General features: G+C 35.7%; 1 protein-coding gene across 24 annotated transcripts in view; it reads left to right on the top strand.

The window, feature by feature from the left end:
• The first annotated feature begins 6,655 nt into the window (after positions 1 to 6,655).
• Positions 6,656 to 12,262, top strand: part of LOC129246215 (patronin) — a 51,155-nt gene continuing 45,548 nt past the window's right edge. For 19 of the 24 annotated variants that reach the window (XM_054884839.1, XM_054884851.1, XM_054884835.1 and 16 more), the window contains exons 1-7: positions 6,750 to 7,628; positions 9,010 to 9,321; positions 10,363 to 10,451; positions 10,516 to 10,654; positions 10,720 to 10,970; positions 11,031 to 11,131; positions 12,019 to 12,168. In XM_054884839.1, coding sequence (XP_054740814.1) covers positions 7,596 to 7,628; positions 9,010 to 9,321; positions 10,363 to 10,451; positions 10,516 to 10,654; positions 10,720 to 10,970; positions 11,031 to 11,131; positions 12,019 to 12,168 — 1,075 coding nt within the window. In that variant the 5' untranslated portion in view covers positions 6,750 to 7,595. The other 5 variants (XM_054884832.1, XM_054884829.1, XM_054884830.1 and 2 more) reach the window with 5 other exon arrangements.

Here is a 12,262-nt window from a genome sequence, read left to right as displayed (position 1 = left end):
TTCATTTGCGAGGACAATGCGAGCTTTTGAGCACCCAAAACATCGAATTAATGGGTCATCCGCCGTATACTCGTAGTCCTGACTTGGCACCGAATGACTTCTTTTTATTCCCGTACGTAAAAATCAAACTGAGAGGTCAACGTTTTTCGACACCTGAAGAAGCGGTTGCGGCATTCAGAATGCATGTTTTGGAGGTACCTCATTCAGAGTGGCAAAAGTGCTTCGACAATTGGTTCAAACGCATGCAAAAGTGTATAGATCTTCATGGAGAAATATTTTGAAAAACAATAAAGTGACTTTCGATGATTAAAATTTGTTTTTGTTCTCTAATCCCGACATATAAAAAGCACCCCTCGTACTACTGTGGGCAAAAAGTAAGGTGAATTTATTTAATTGTCAAACTTCGCGGGATTAAAATTTCGCTCTAGTTTTTTTTTCATGAGTTGGCAGCACTGTTCATAACATCTGGGCCAACTTTCATGTGAATGTCATTATCAGTAATATATTTACGCTTGTGTTTACCAAACGACCAAGAATGCATTTTTCGATTTTTACAATGTCTGATTTGATTGATCAGAGAAGTGCCATCAAATTTTGTTTGCGGAATGAAATTTCGGCTGCGGAAACGTTTAGCATGTTGCAGAAGGCATTTTGTGATTCGACCGTGTCGCAGAAAAATGTTTATAAGTGGTACAAAGACTTTAAAGAGGGTCGAGAACGTGTTGATGACTTGGAGCGCTCCGTACGACCATCGACTTCAACAGATGATCAACACGTCAATAAAGTGAAGGAGTTAGTGCTCAAAAATCGTCGGTTGACTGTTAAAGACCTTACTGATATGATCGGAATATCAGAAGGATCTGTGAAAAGCATTTTGAAAGACCATATGGGCCTACGAAAAGTTAAATCTCGTTTGGTACCGAAAACTCTCAATTTCTTGGAAAAAAGTCGGATTTATGCTTACGACCCTGAAACAACCGACCAATCAAGCGAATATCGTGCTAAAGGCGAGGCCAGACCGAAAAGAGCACGTCAAAGCCGTTCAAAAATAAAGGTCATGATGACAGTTTTTTTCGATTTTCGTGGTGTGGTGCACTATGAATTCCTTCCACCTGGCCAAACTGTTAATAAAGAATATTATTTGAGCGTTATGCGTCGTTTACGTGAAGCAATTCGTCTAAAAAGACCAGAATTATGGGTCAACAACTCTTGGTTTTTGCATCACGATAATGCACCGTCTCACACTGCACTCGTTCTTCGTGACCATTTCGCCAAAAATTCCACGCATATCGTTCCGCAACCACCGTATTCGCCTGATTTGGCTCCGTGTGACTTCTGGCTATTCCCAAAACTCAAGAGGCCACTCCGGGGAACGCGTTTCGAGTCGATTGAGGAGATAGATGCTGAATGGAAGAAGGTGCTGATGGCTATACCGGAAATGGACTATTTGGCATGTTTCGGGGATTGGAAAAATCGTTAGCATAAGTGTATTGCATCGAGAGGGGATTATTTTGAAGGGGATGATTTACAACAATAAATAAAGATTTTTCATTTTACAACCAAATTCACCATACTTTTTGTCCACAGTAGTATTTACTTACATGATTAAATAAAATTATATATATATATATATATATACATAAATATAATTGGCGCATACACCCTTTCTGGGTGTTTCTTCCTTCTATTTGTGTAATTTGTTAAATAAAATTAACTTCATTAAAAAGAGTACAGTGCACTCGCGATAACTCGAACTAATTAAAACAGGCGCTGTTCGATTTATCGAATTTGTTCGACTTATCAATTGAGTGTGCTATGTTAAAAAAACAGTCATCGATATCGATTTTTTTCAATTAAATTTATTTATTTATTTACATATGGATATGAACATGAATATGTTTAAAATAATTAATTCGTTTCAATATTTTTCATCAAATATTTGGCAGTCTTTGTGTCAGTTACACAAAAAAAGTCAGCTTTAACAGAAAAGTTAGGCCGAAAAGAAAGTTGTAATGTGTGTTTGTCTTTTCTTGCCTGCAGCAATGTTGAAGAGTGTTAACCTTTGCGGGGCTTACTTGTTCAGTTGTGGCCCACTGAATTACCTTATTGATAGAGCTAACTGCCTCCTCAGATGATATCCGCTCACATGTCTCAGTTGTGTTGTTAAACTCAGACTCAGAATCACTAGTTTCAATTATTACTTCTGTGTTGGTAAATTCGGCACCATCATTCCATTTGTTAACATCATAAAGCGTAAATTCGACCTGTAAATTATGTTTTTCATGTTATGTTCTTTCAAGATGAGTCCACTTATTGGGTAATTCTTTTTTCTTTGGGACAGAAACCATTTGTATAAAGCGGCTTTCATTTTAGGAAACTCAGAAGCTTTTAAAGTTCTCCTCTTCCCAGGACCCAAAATCGTGTTGTTTACTGCTTTTAAAATTGCCTTGTCTTTCTTTTTTATAAGACTTATGGTGGACTTGGCTACCCCATATTCCTTCGCTAGAGAAGTAACACTACATCCACGTTTAATTTTGTTAAAGACTTCAGCCCTCTCTTTTAATGTTAAACACTTCAACCTTTTACGATCCATTACTCACATGCACTGATACACTACAAATGACAAATTTAAAGCAATTTGGTCAATGCAAGATGTTGTTCCCAGAAAACTAACGGGATATTAACGTCGAAATATTCATATGGACAATACACTAGTATATATATAATTTATATACATATACTATTACATATGTATGTATGTACAAAATGTACATGTTTGAAAGGAATGTGTGTACAAATAAATTTGTTTTTTTGTTCGAGTTATAGCGCTTTAATATTGTTCGAGTTACAAACTAGTCAATAGGGAAAAAAATGTGTTCGAGTTAGCACGTCGTTCGACTTAGCGGCTATTCGAGTTACCGCGAGTGCACTGTATTATAATTTCGTATCTATGACGGACTTAACTTGTAACAGAGCTTATGGCAGGTCTAAGTATATTTCGTATACTCTGTACCTTAGGCTTTAGAAAGACTGAATCGCGCTCCGTTCCCGTACCTGCATTTCTTTCAGAATATGATTATTTTGCTCAGATCTTGAAATGTAGTTTTTCTTTTTCCGCTCTTTCAAATGCATTCAATCCCAAACTGAACTGGTAGTAACCGCCAACAGCGGCTTCTGTACAATTCGTGTAGCTGTAAGCGAATTTGAATTTCCTGAGACCGATTTGTCGCTTTTGGGGCAATTATTTTGTACAGTGGTGCATCACGGAGATAGTATCATCTTTGACCGTCCCCTTTTGGTCACATTTCCAGTTCAATGCGTTCATCTTCTGGTAAAAGGTCATCCCGTAGTCTGAACTACTAAAATCCAATAGAGCAGAGTTTAATGGTTTAGGTTCGCCTAGGGAAATTCAAATGCATACGTCTGTGTGACTTTAAGGGGGCCTCTTATCAGTCGGCTTCAAAAAATCGATTTTTTGTTTTTCTGCAATCGATAGATATATTATAGGAGAATATGCCCTCAAAATTTTATAGCGGAATTCAAAGTGATTTCAGAGTTATAAGCATGTGTACCGCCCCTCGTGTGAGTATACTGTCTACCTTCTGAAAACTTTGAAACACGTTTTCTCAAAACCATGTTTTTGAAAATGGCGTATAAGATTTAAAAAAACGACGAAAGTTATCGTTTCCAACCGATAATCTATATAAAGATAATTAAAATGCGCAACTAATCAACTAACAAAATAAAAAAAAATGCATTTTTTAATGTTATTTAACACCTTTTTTGAAAAAAGCAAAAAAAGCACTTTTTTCAATAATTAATTGTGTGTTCATTTTTTCATATTTTTATACAAGAGTAGTCTATCATATGCTGGAAAGCCCTCAGAATAAGACAATATTCTTCTTTTGTGTTTCAGGTGAAAGCTACGACCGCAATCTTACACCCCGTTTTACTAGCGCGCAACGAGAAGCTGTGCGACATCCCTCATATGTACGCCATTTTGTTTTTTTTATTTATGTTAAAAAATTGTTTATTACTCTTCAATCATGCCTTCAAATAAATGCAAAAGATTATTCCTGTGTGTCGCTTTTTTCGCCTCGAAAAAAAATTGAGAAAAACACCTTTTTTTGAAGCCACTGATAAGAGGCTCCCCTTAAGACAATCCCCTTATTCACCACAAAACCCAAAACTTGCCGATATCTATTTTCTCAAATTCTTAGGATATCATTTTTAATTTCAACCATATTTCCAAAAATTGTTTTGTTCTTTTGAGATGTCGAGGTAACGAACGCTAGTAGGTTTTACAACAATATTCAGGCTGAAATATATTTACAAACAAGATGACACAAACCAGGACAAAAATAAATTTTGAAATGTTAAAAATTAACCTAAAAAAAAAAGGTTCACACATTTCGAGTACTTTTTCAGACCACAAAGTCTCTCAGTTATATTATCGCGTATAGCGGTAGCCATAATTTATCAGCGTGGCTGATAAAGGAATTTGGAAATTTTAATACCAATCACCTACTCTTCTCCGAAAGCCAGTCCCGATGCCCAGAAACGACACCTGGTACACCAACAACTATAATCAATTAATAATCGTATTATTATTTTTTTATAGTAAAACTATTGATGTTTGAAAAGCGATGAATCATTTCAAAGTTTCTCTTAGTTACTTACCTTCAGTTTCCAAAACTGCTTATTGCAAAATTTGCATTTGAAATAAATTCGTGATAATGAATTAATTATGTAAAATATATATAAAAAAATAAAATATACAATTGGCGTGAATACATCTGTTAGGTGTTTGGCCGAGCACCTCCGAGCGTCTTGATGTTGTTCCTCAAACGCAGGAACCTACAGTTTTAAGCCGACTCCGAACGGCAAATGGTTTTTATGAGAAGCTTCTTTCATGACAGAATCACACTTGGCGGTTTGCCACTGGCTGCTGAGCAGCGACCACTACTAGAAGAATCTTTTCCTATCATTTGGTATATCATGCACGGAGATTTAAGCATGTGCATTGGTAATGTAATTACTTCTCTAAAAGCCGTTCCTCATTTTATACAACATTTCACTTCACAACAGACTTTTGTTTACTTTGTCGATTTCCGTTTCGCTGCCATTTCATATCGCCAATGCTGCCATCCTTGCAAACAGCGAGTTTAATTAAAGAGTAGGTTAGTTCACTGCGGCGGTTCATAGCGAAAAATATTTTGAATTCTGAGGAGAACAAAATTCAACTCTTGAAATTTTCAGACCTTCTTGCCTCTAAAGGTTTAATTTCTTTTATTTACAGATGTCATCTCCCCAATTTGATTTCATTTCTAATTACGCTGCGTCAAAATAAGGATGCCAGAGGGAAAAAACCATATGTTTCAAACGGTGGTAATTGCTGTAAAAAATTGATTCTAATATAAATAATGCGTACCAAGCGGATATGTAGCGTACGCTATTATCATGACTTGTAACCTGGAAGTTGAAAAAGGCTTTTACGATTAAAACTTCGCTTTATAATAAACCGCACTTTAAGATAGTCAACTCAAATGAGAAAAACTTGATTTTTAAATGTTAAAATAATATTCTAAATTATGTTTTGCTGTCAAAGTTGTTCAAAATAATTGATATAATGTTATCACATTAAAACGCAAGTGAAATAATATGTTTAATAATCAGAGCTATTACAAGATTTTGCGATTTGTGATAATGTGATACCGACAAAAAATGGAAACATAGAAGAAGCGCGGCATACACAGGATCTTAGGTCATCCGAAGCAAAATTGTGAGAGTAATTTTGGCTGTTACATGAATTTGTCAAAAGCAAAATTGTGGGTATATGTTTGGTTGCTACGTCACAGGGAACTTGACAGCCCAATTGTGCCCAATCAGTTTACAAATATTCTTACGCTCTGCCAATCAGACGTTGTTAAAACGGCAATAAAATATTGTGAACAATGGCTGCGTTCATATTTATCGTATTTCACCAACACAATCTTAGTGTTTGCCTACATCTGTTGTATTACCATTTTGTCTCAGAAAATCTGCTGATTCCTTCGAATTCGCTGAGTGAGGATTGATGTATTCATGTTGGTCACAACTTTGCGTTCTCTACATGCATACATACAAAGTTCACATACTGGGTGAACTAATTACATTTCTCATATTTCTTTATGTTGCGAGTAATTTTTTTCTTTTCATGGGGATAGCTCTGTTCTCCCTCATTTTAGCTAGAAAATAGTTTCAACATCTATGAATAACAAAAGTTTAAAAACTTATTGGTTTTAACTAAATCGTGTTTTAAAATATCTTTGCATAAGTTACAATAACAATCAAATTGTGGCGATTTATTTATGGTCATTTTTTTGCATTGTCTATAGAAGGCAAAAACCGCCCAGAGCAATAAACATTACAGGGAATACATAAACTATCGTTTTGCTTGTGTAGACTCAATTCTGTTAAAAAAAAACGCTCTCAATTTCTTTCACTGTTTAGCTGAGTGCGGTGAATTAGTTTCACCACGATTAATGGTTTTTGACAGTTCACACGATTTTTCGTTGTTGAAATTACTCAGTATGTCAACCTTTTCTGATTGGTGTCAATTGGCGAACAATTTACTTCACTACTTTCCCACGCATATGGCAACGTCTTAGATGACGTTTTCTTTCACTTGATTTTATTCGCTCTGGTGTTATTGAGCTGAGGAATATATAAAAAAATCAGTCAAATTTTGTTGCAATATAATTGTGAGTAACGGCAAATTATTTCTTAATTGCAAGCGTATGGAAAAGCCATTCGAAATCGAAGTGAAATTGTAATTTTCATAAGAAAATATCTAACTTCCCAAGCGGCTGAAAAAAATTTCACTACGCGACTCCCATTTTCGGTTAGGGTCGTGCCTTGCGTATTGAATGTATGCGCGAGAAAGAAAACGCCATAGGTTGCTTTTGTAAGCAGCAAGTGTGCGTGTGAATGAGAAGACAAGTGTTATTTTTTCTTTTTTGGTGTAAAGTTGAAGAAAATTTTTGAGCGAAGAAATTAATAATGAGATAATCTTTGTATTTATCCAAATATCCTAAGCGAAGTGAAAGAAAAGCCAAACAAATTGATAATTGTTTATATAATTAATAGAATTTCAAAGAAATATGTTGAAGAAGTGCGTGTTATGTGGCTAAATATCGATAAGTCGCAACAGCTGATGCACTGGTGCGTTTAATCTTTAGTGTCAAAACCCCCACGCCGGTGGGCTAAATCACTAAAACACCAGAGAGTGATTCACAAGTTTTAAGCAGGCGTAGCACCTTTCCAAAACTGCAGTGGCTGATATACTAGTAAATGTGGAATTTGTTGTTGAAATTTTTTGTGTATGAATAGTGTGAAAGAAAGTTTCGTTTAGGAAGGCTTTTTTGCTTTCTTTTTGTTGCATGAATCGAAGGATTGATTGCTGTTGTCTGCTTGTGGATTACTGTGCTCGTGGTTGAGCGAAAGACGACTGCGACGTCGACGACCACGACGACGACAACGATTACCACGGATCGGTTCTGTGACGAGCTACAGCTGGTCACTTGGAACACTTAGTCTGCTCTGGGTATAATTGCATGATGGATGCTGGACAGCAAGAAACTAGACAGGTATGTGTGCGTTGTTATCTATTTTTAAGCGACACAATTCCAATAGGCACAGCAGCATAAATATCGAAATACTCGAAAAAACATATGTATATAGGTATGTGTGTATGCACGCAAATCAGCCCAGTCGTTGGCACTTGTTTACCTACGAATTTCGACGCGGCAGCATAAAGGCAAAAAATATGATATCATCAAATGCCAATCAGTATTTCTCGCTTTCGGTTGGACTGTGAAGTTACAAGTGGAAGCGCATTCAATGGTACATACCCATGTAATCAACATACATACATGTACATATGTATACACGCTAGCATTGTAGGTAGCAGTTTTACAAGTTACAGTTTTAATTGTTGCAATGTGTGTGCTGGCCGCAGCTATTAGATGCATTTAAGAAAATCTAAAACCAATTAGGAAATCGAAAGCGTACACACCAGCAATTGATGGTGTCAATCACACTAGGTACATAGCTGTATGTGTGTGTGATGTCTAAATATTAAATTTATGTATGTACATACGTATTTATATGCTTTTATCGGGTTCATTCTTTGCCTACCCACCTACAAGCGAGTTGTGCTCGCATTGCCGTGAGCGTTGTGAGCCAAGCACCTGGTTTGGTATTCCACCTACTCATAAATGTGCCAGCGACCAGTTTATCTTAATTTTGTTATTGTTTTTACAACTGATTTTACTGTGTTTGTATATACTTGGAAGCAATTTTAAGACTTTTAACAAAAAAAATCTACAGAATGTTGTCACTTTTGTAAATACTGTAACAACAACAAATATTTAGTATTGTTTCCAATTTGGTTTCAAAGCGAATTTGCAAAAATACAGAAAAAAAATGTGTAGGTGAGTCAATTCTTCTGTAAATTATAAAATTTACATATGCACATTAATAAAAATTACAAGCAAAAAATGTTATTAAATGAAAAGTGTAGTGTTTTCACTATCGTACGTTTGCATCACCTTCACTTCTGATAGCCATCAGTCAATTTGGTTACACCCAAAAAATGAACAACGCTATGGCATGCCAAAACTCGCTGTTACGCTACTTACCCCTGCCATCTGCAGAGTTACTCACAGACATTCCATTGTTATTTTTGTTAGCACACACTACTGCCCGTCGACTATGCCGTTTATGCTGTTGATTATGTCAACAGTGGAAATTCATAGTGTGTCTCGTGCTGGCAAAGAATTCAAGAAGTAGTGGCTCTATAAGGGAGCAAGGAGTGTGTTGATTAGATTTAAAATGTAGTAACGGTTATAAGTAGCAAAATGTGGTTTTGTAGCAAAATGTATGCCTATTTATTATAAAATATGAAATATTTTTGTTGTTGTTGTTGTAGCAGTAATCTAATAATTTTATTCTCTTTCTCTGCAACAGGCACATCAACGTGCTTCCGTGAAGTGGCTCCTCGCGAAAGCGTTCAACAATAACGTTCCAGACAATTTGCGTGAACCCTTCTATACCGATCATGACAATCAGGAACGGTTGAAGCCGCAAATTGTTGTGGAAATGGGAAATGCAACGCTATACTGCCAGACATTATCCAATATATACTCGGATCCGAACTATCAAAGTCTGAACCATTGGTCCATATTGCAGACACTGTCACGCAAAGGTGTGCCAGTCGCTGAGTCACCAGAGATGCCATTAACCGAAACGGTTTTGATTCAAACGAATCCGTTAAGGATAGTAAGTAACTCATTTATTGTGTTTTTATTAAACCAATTTTTGACGTAAGTTATATGTATGTGCACACATACATACATATTTATGTTTTGTTTAAAGCTGAACTATTTAAATTCTCAAACGAAATTCGGTTTTATGAGGCTAGAGAGAGTGAACATAAATGAAATCGTGGATAATTTTCCAGCAAAAAGTTTCCTACTTTTTAGACATAACTTCCGGCATGGCATTTTTCCGTTTTTTTTTTCTAATTTTGCCATTTGGCAAAACTGAGTGTGGGATGAGTCTGCATTAAATTGTTATTAAGAAATGTAGTCTGATTAGCGGTTCTACAGGAAATTTCGTGCTTACTACTACTTTCCAAATGAGTCATCAAGCTCAATGTCTTCAACATGATAAATTAACTTTATCTTTTATTTGAAATATGCTCTTGTCAATTATGCCGGAATATAAGCCATACTAGACTGTTAGACACTTTTCAACCTATTCATGTATGCAGCACAGTTCAGCGCGTTTTGTAGGTTATGTGCACTCGACCTTCCTACTAAGCTGCCTCTCGACGTGGTGGGCTTACTTTTTCCCTTAGGTTGCTGTAGTAACCTTCTTAAAACCTGTCTGGGTCGGTGTTCCAGTTAGTGTTAACATCGGCTTTATCTAGGAATATGCCCAAAAAAACGTGTTAGCTCACAGCCCGTATCATCCAAGAAATAAGCCTTATCTCTGAAACCGCGCCTGGGCAAACAATGCATAGCCCTTAATGAAATTCCGAGAAGATTTTGCTATAATTCAAGGTGGCGCAAAATTAATCATCCAATTTCGTTTTTGAATAATTTGTTTCGATTTAATAAAACAATTATTTTAAGTGATGAAAATCTTTATTTTGGCCCTTACGCGCTCCATTGATTGCCTGTACGTATTTGTAAAAATTATAAATCTTTCGAAAGTGTGATTAAATTTGCGCCACCTTGTACGACGCAAATCTAAAAAAATGCTAATAGAAAAATATGTTTTAAATTATATTTGCATAATTTTTTACTTATCCATTAGAACGCCCACATGTCTGTGATTCAGTCACTAATGACTTTGTATGCAAAAGAAATAACTTCGGGCGATCGCATAGCAAGCGCCATTGCAAGGTGAGTTGTTAACCATTTACACATTTTAATTTGCTTAGAATTACTTCAAACAATTATTTTACAGAATTACGGGTAATAATGGCCAAAATCTACCACACGAGCAACCATTTGATCAGCTGTTGCTGTTGTGGATCTCACACGCATGCACTTCACTGAAGAAACGTATCGCCAGAGAAGTTGAATTGGGCGCAACTGATGAAAATGTAGGTCACTGCAAATAATAATAGAAAATAACCAAAAATATGTATACTTCCTTCTCTACTTACAGGGTGTACGCCTGCAAGTGCCCAACGTTCCGTCAGTACATGATTATCAAAGTTTATGTGATGGCGTTTGTTTAGCTTTATTTATATCGTATTATTGTCCCAAAGCGCTACCATGGACGCTTGTACGTATTAATTATTTGCCAGCCGTTGAGGATTCTATACACAATGTGTCTTTAGTCAGCAATTTTTGTCAAAAACATTTGCCATATAATGTGTTCCATATGAATCCTGAAGATGTTACCTACATGCGAAAGTAAGTGTAGAATGTAGTGCAATATGACATTAATTTTAATTTGTTTTGTTTGCATTGCAGTTCAATGAAGCTGAATTTAGTGGTACTACTGGCCGATTTATTTCTTTTATTTGAAATTCATCCAGCAAAATGTGTTTGCTATCCGGGCATGGATGCACCAGGTATGTTGAAATCTCAGCCAAACGGTTCAATAAAGCTAAGCATTACATATAGCCATGTACAATATAATTAGCGCATTCCCTTTCGTATTTTGTTTGCACATATGCTCATGAGCGTCTACAAATGTTGGAAGCAAAGCAAACAGCCCAAAATAATGTAATATAAATAAATACTTTTGAAGTTATGCTTCTTCTTTTTTTCCTATGAGAATTTGTACATTAATGCATTTGCACTAAAAAAAAAGAAAAACAAATTTTTGTTTGACAGCAACAGCTGTTGTGAATTTTATCGAATGTGAAAAAGTTTACGTATTTGTTTATTTTTAATGCTATTATTTGCTAAATGTACTCCTTACACGTTGAGTAAATACTGTAATTTGGAGAAAATACAAAAAAATGCTAAGAAGTAAAAAGTGTTAATTTCCACACCTACGTAGTAAAGGCTGGTTTGCTCCTTGCGTTTCACACTCACTTTGAATGGCACTTACTATGCGCAAGTATTTTTATATTTTTGTTTATCAGTTTTTACTCTACCTCAAATCACCTAACTACATGCAGTTCGAAAGATATTACCGAATTTTATTAATTAAAAAAGTAATTTGTTCGATATAAAATTTTTTTATTCATTTATGACTATCAGATAACTTTGCTTTCAACTTGTACAGTCACATTCCCCTACTCCCTATTGAAGATATACAGTTTCCGTTATTCGTACATACCACTTGCCGTAAATCGCCCTCATTCTAAAGAGATGCGATTAATTAAATACCTTAAAATGTACCTAAGCATTTAGTAAATTTCTTGAAACCGAAATCCTATAAAGAAACATAAACTTATGCCTTCTCTCTCTCTCTCTGTATAAAAACTGTGTGCCACAAAAAATATTGTAGAGGTCATCAGTAAACGTAACTTTGGCGTTAATGAGCATGGAATATGTCACCGCAGGGGCCTCACAATGCAGCCAGTCATACCAATTCCAGATCTGAGAAGCGATTCAGACTCGATTTATGGCTCACCAACGAGTCGACCTCCATTTCAAGGTCTTTACCAAACAAAAAAAAAAAAAACCAACAAAAAATACAAAAACAAAATTCAGTTAATATATTTGTTTAGCATTGTTCTGTGTTTCATCAT

Source organism: Anastrepha obliqua, chromosome 4 (assembly GCF_027943255.1).
Source record: "Anastrepha obliqua isolate idAnaObli1 chromosome 4, idAnaObli1_1.0, whole genome shotgun sequence".
In the NCBI taxonomy this organism is placed as follows: Eukaryota; Metazoa; Arthropoda; class Insecta; order Diptera; family Tephritidae; genus Anastrepha; species Anastrepha obliqua.
This window is presented reverse-complemented; position numbering and strand designations above follow the sequence as displayed.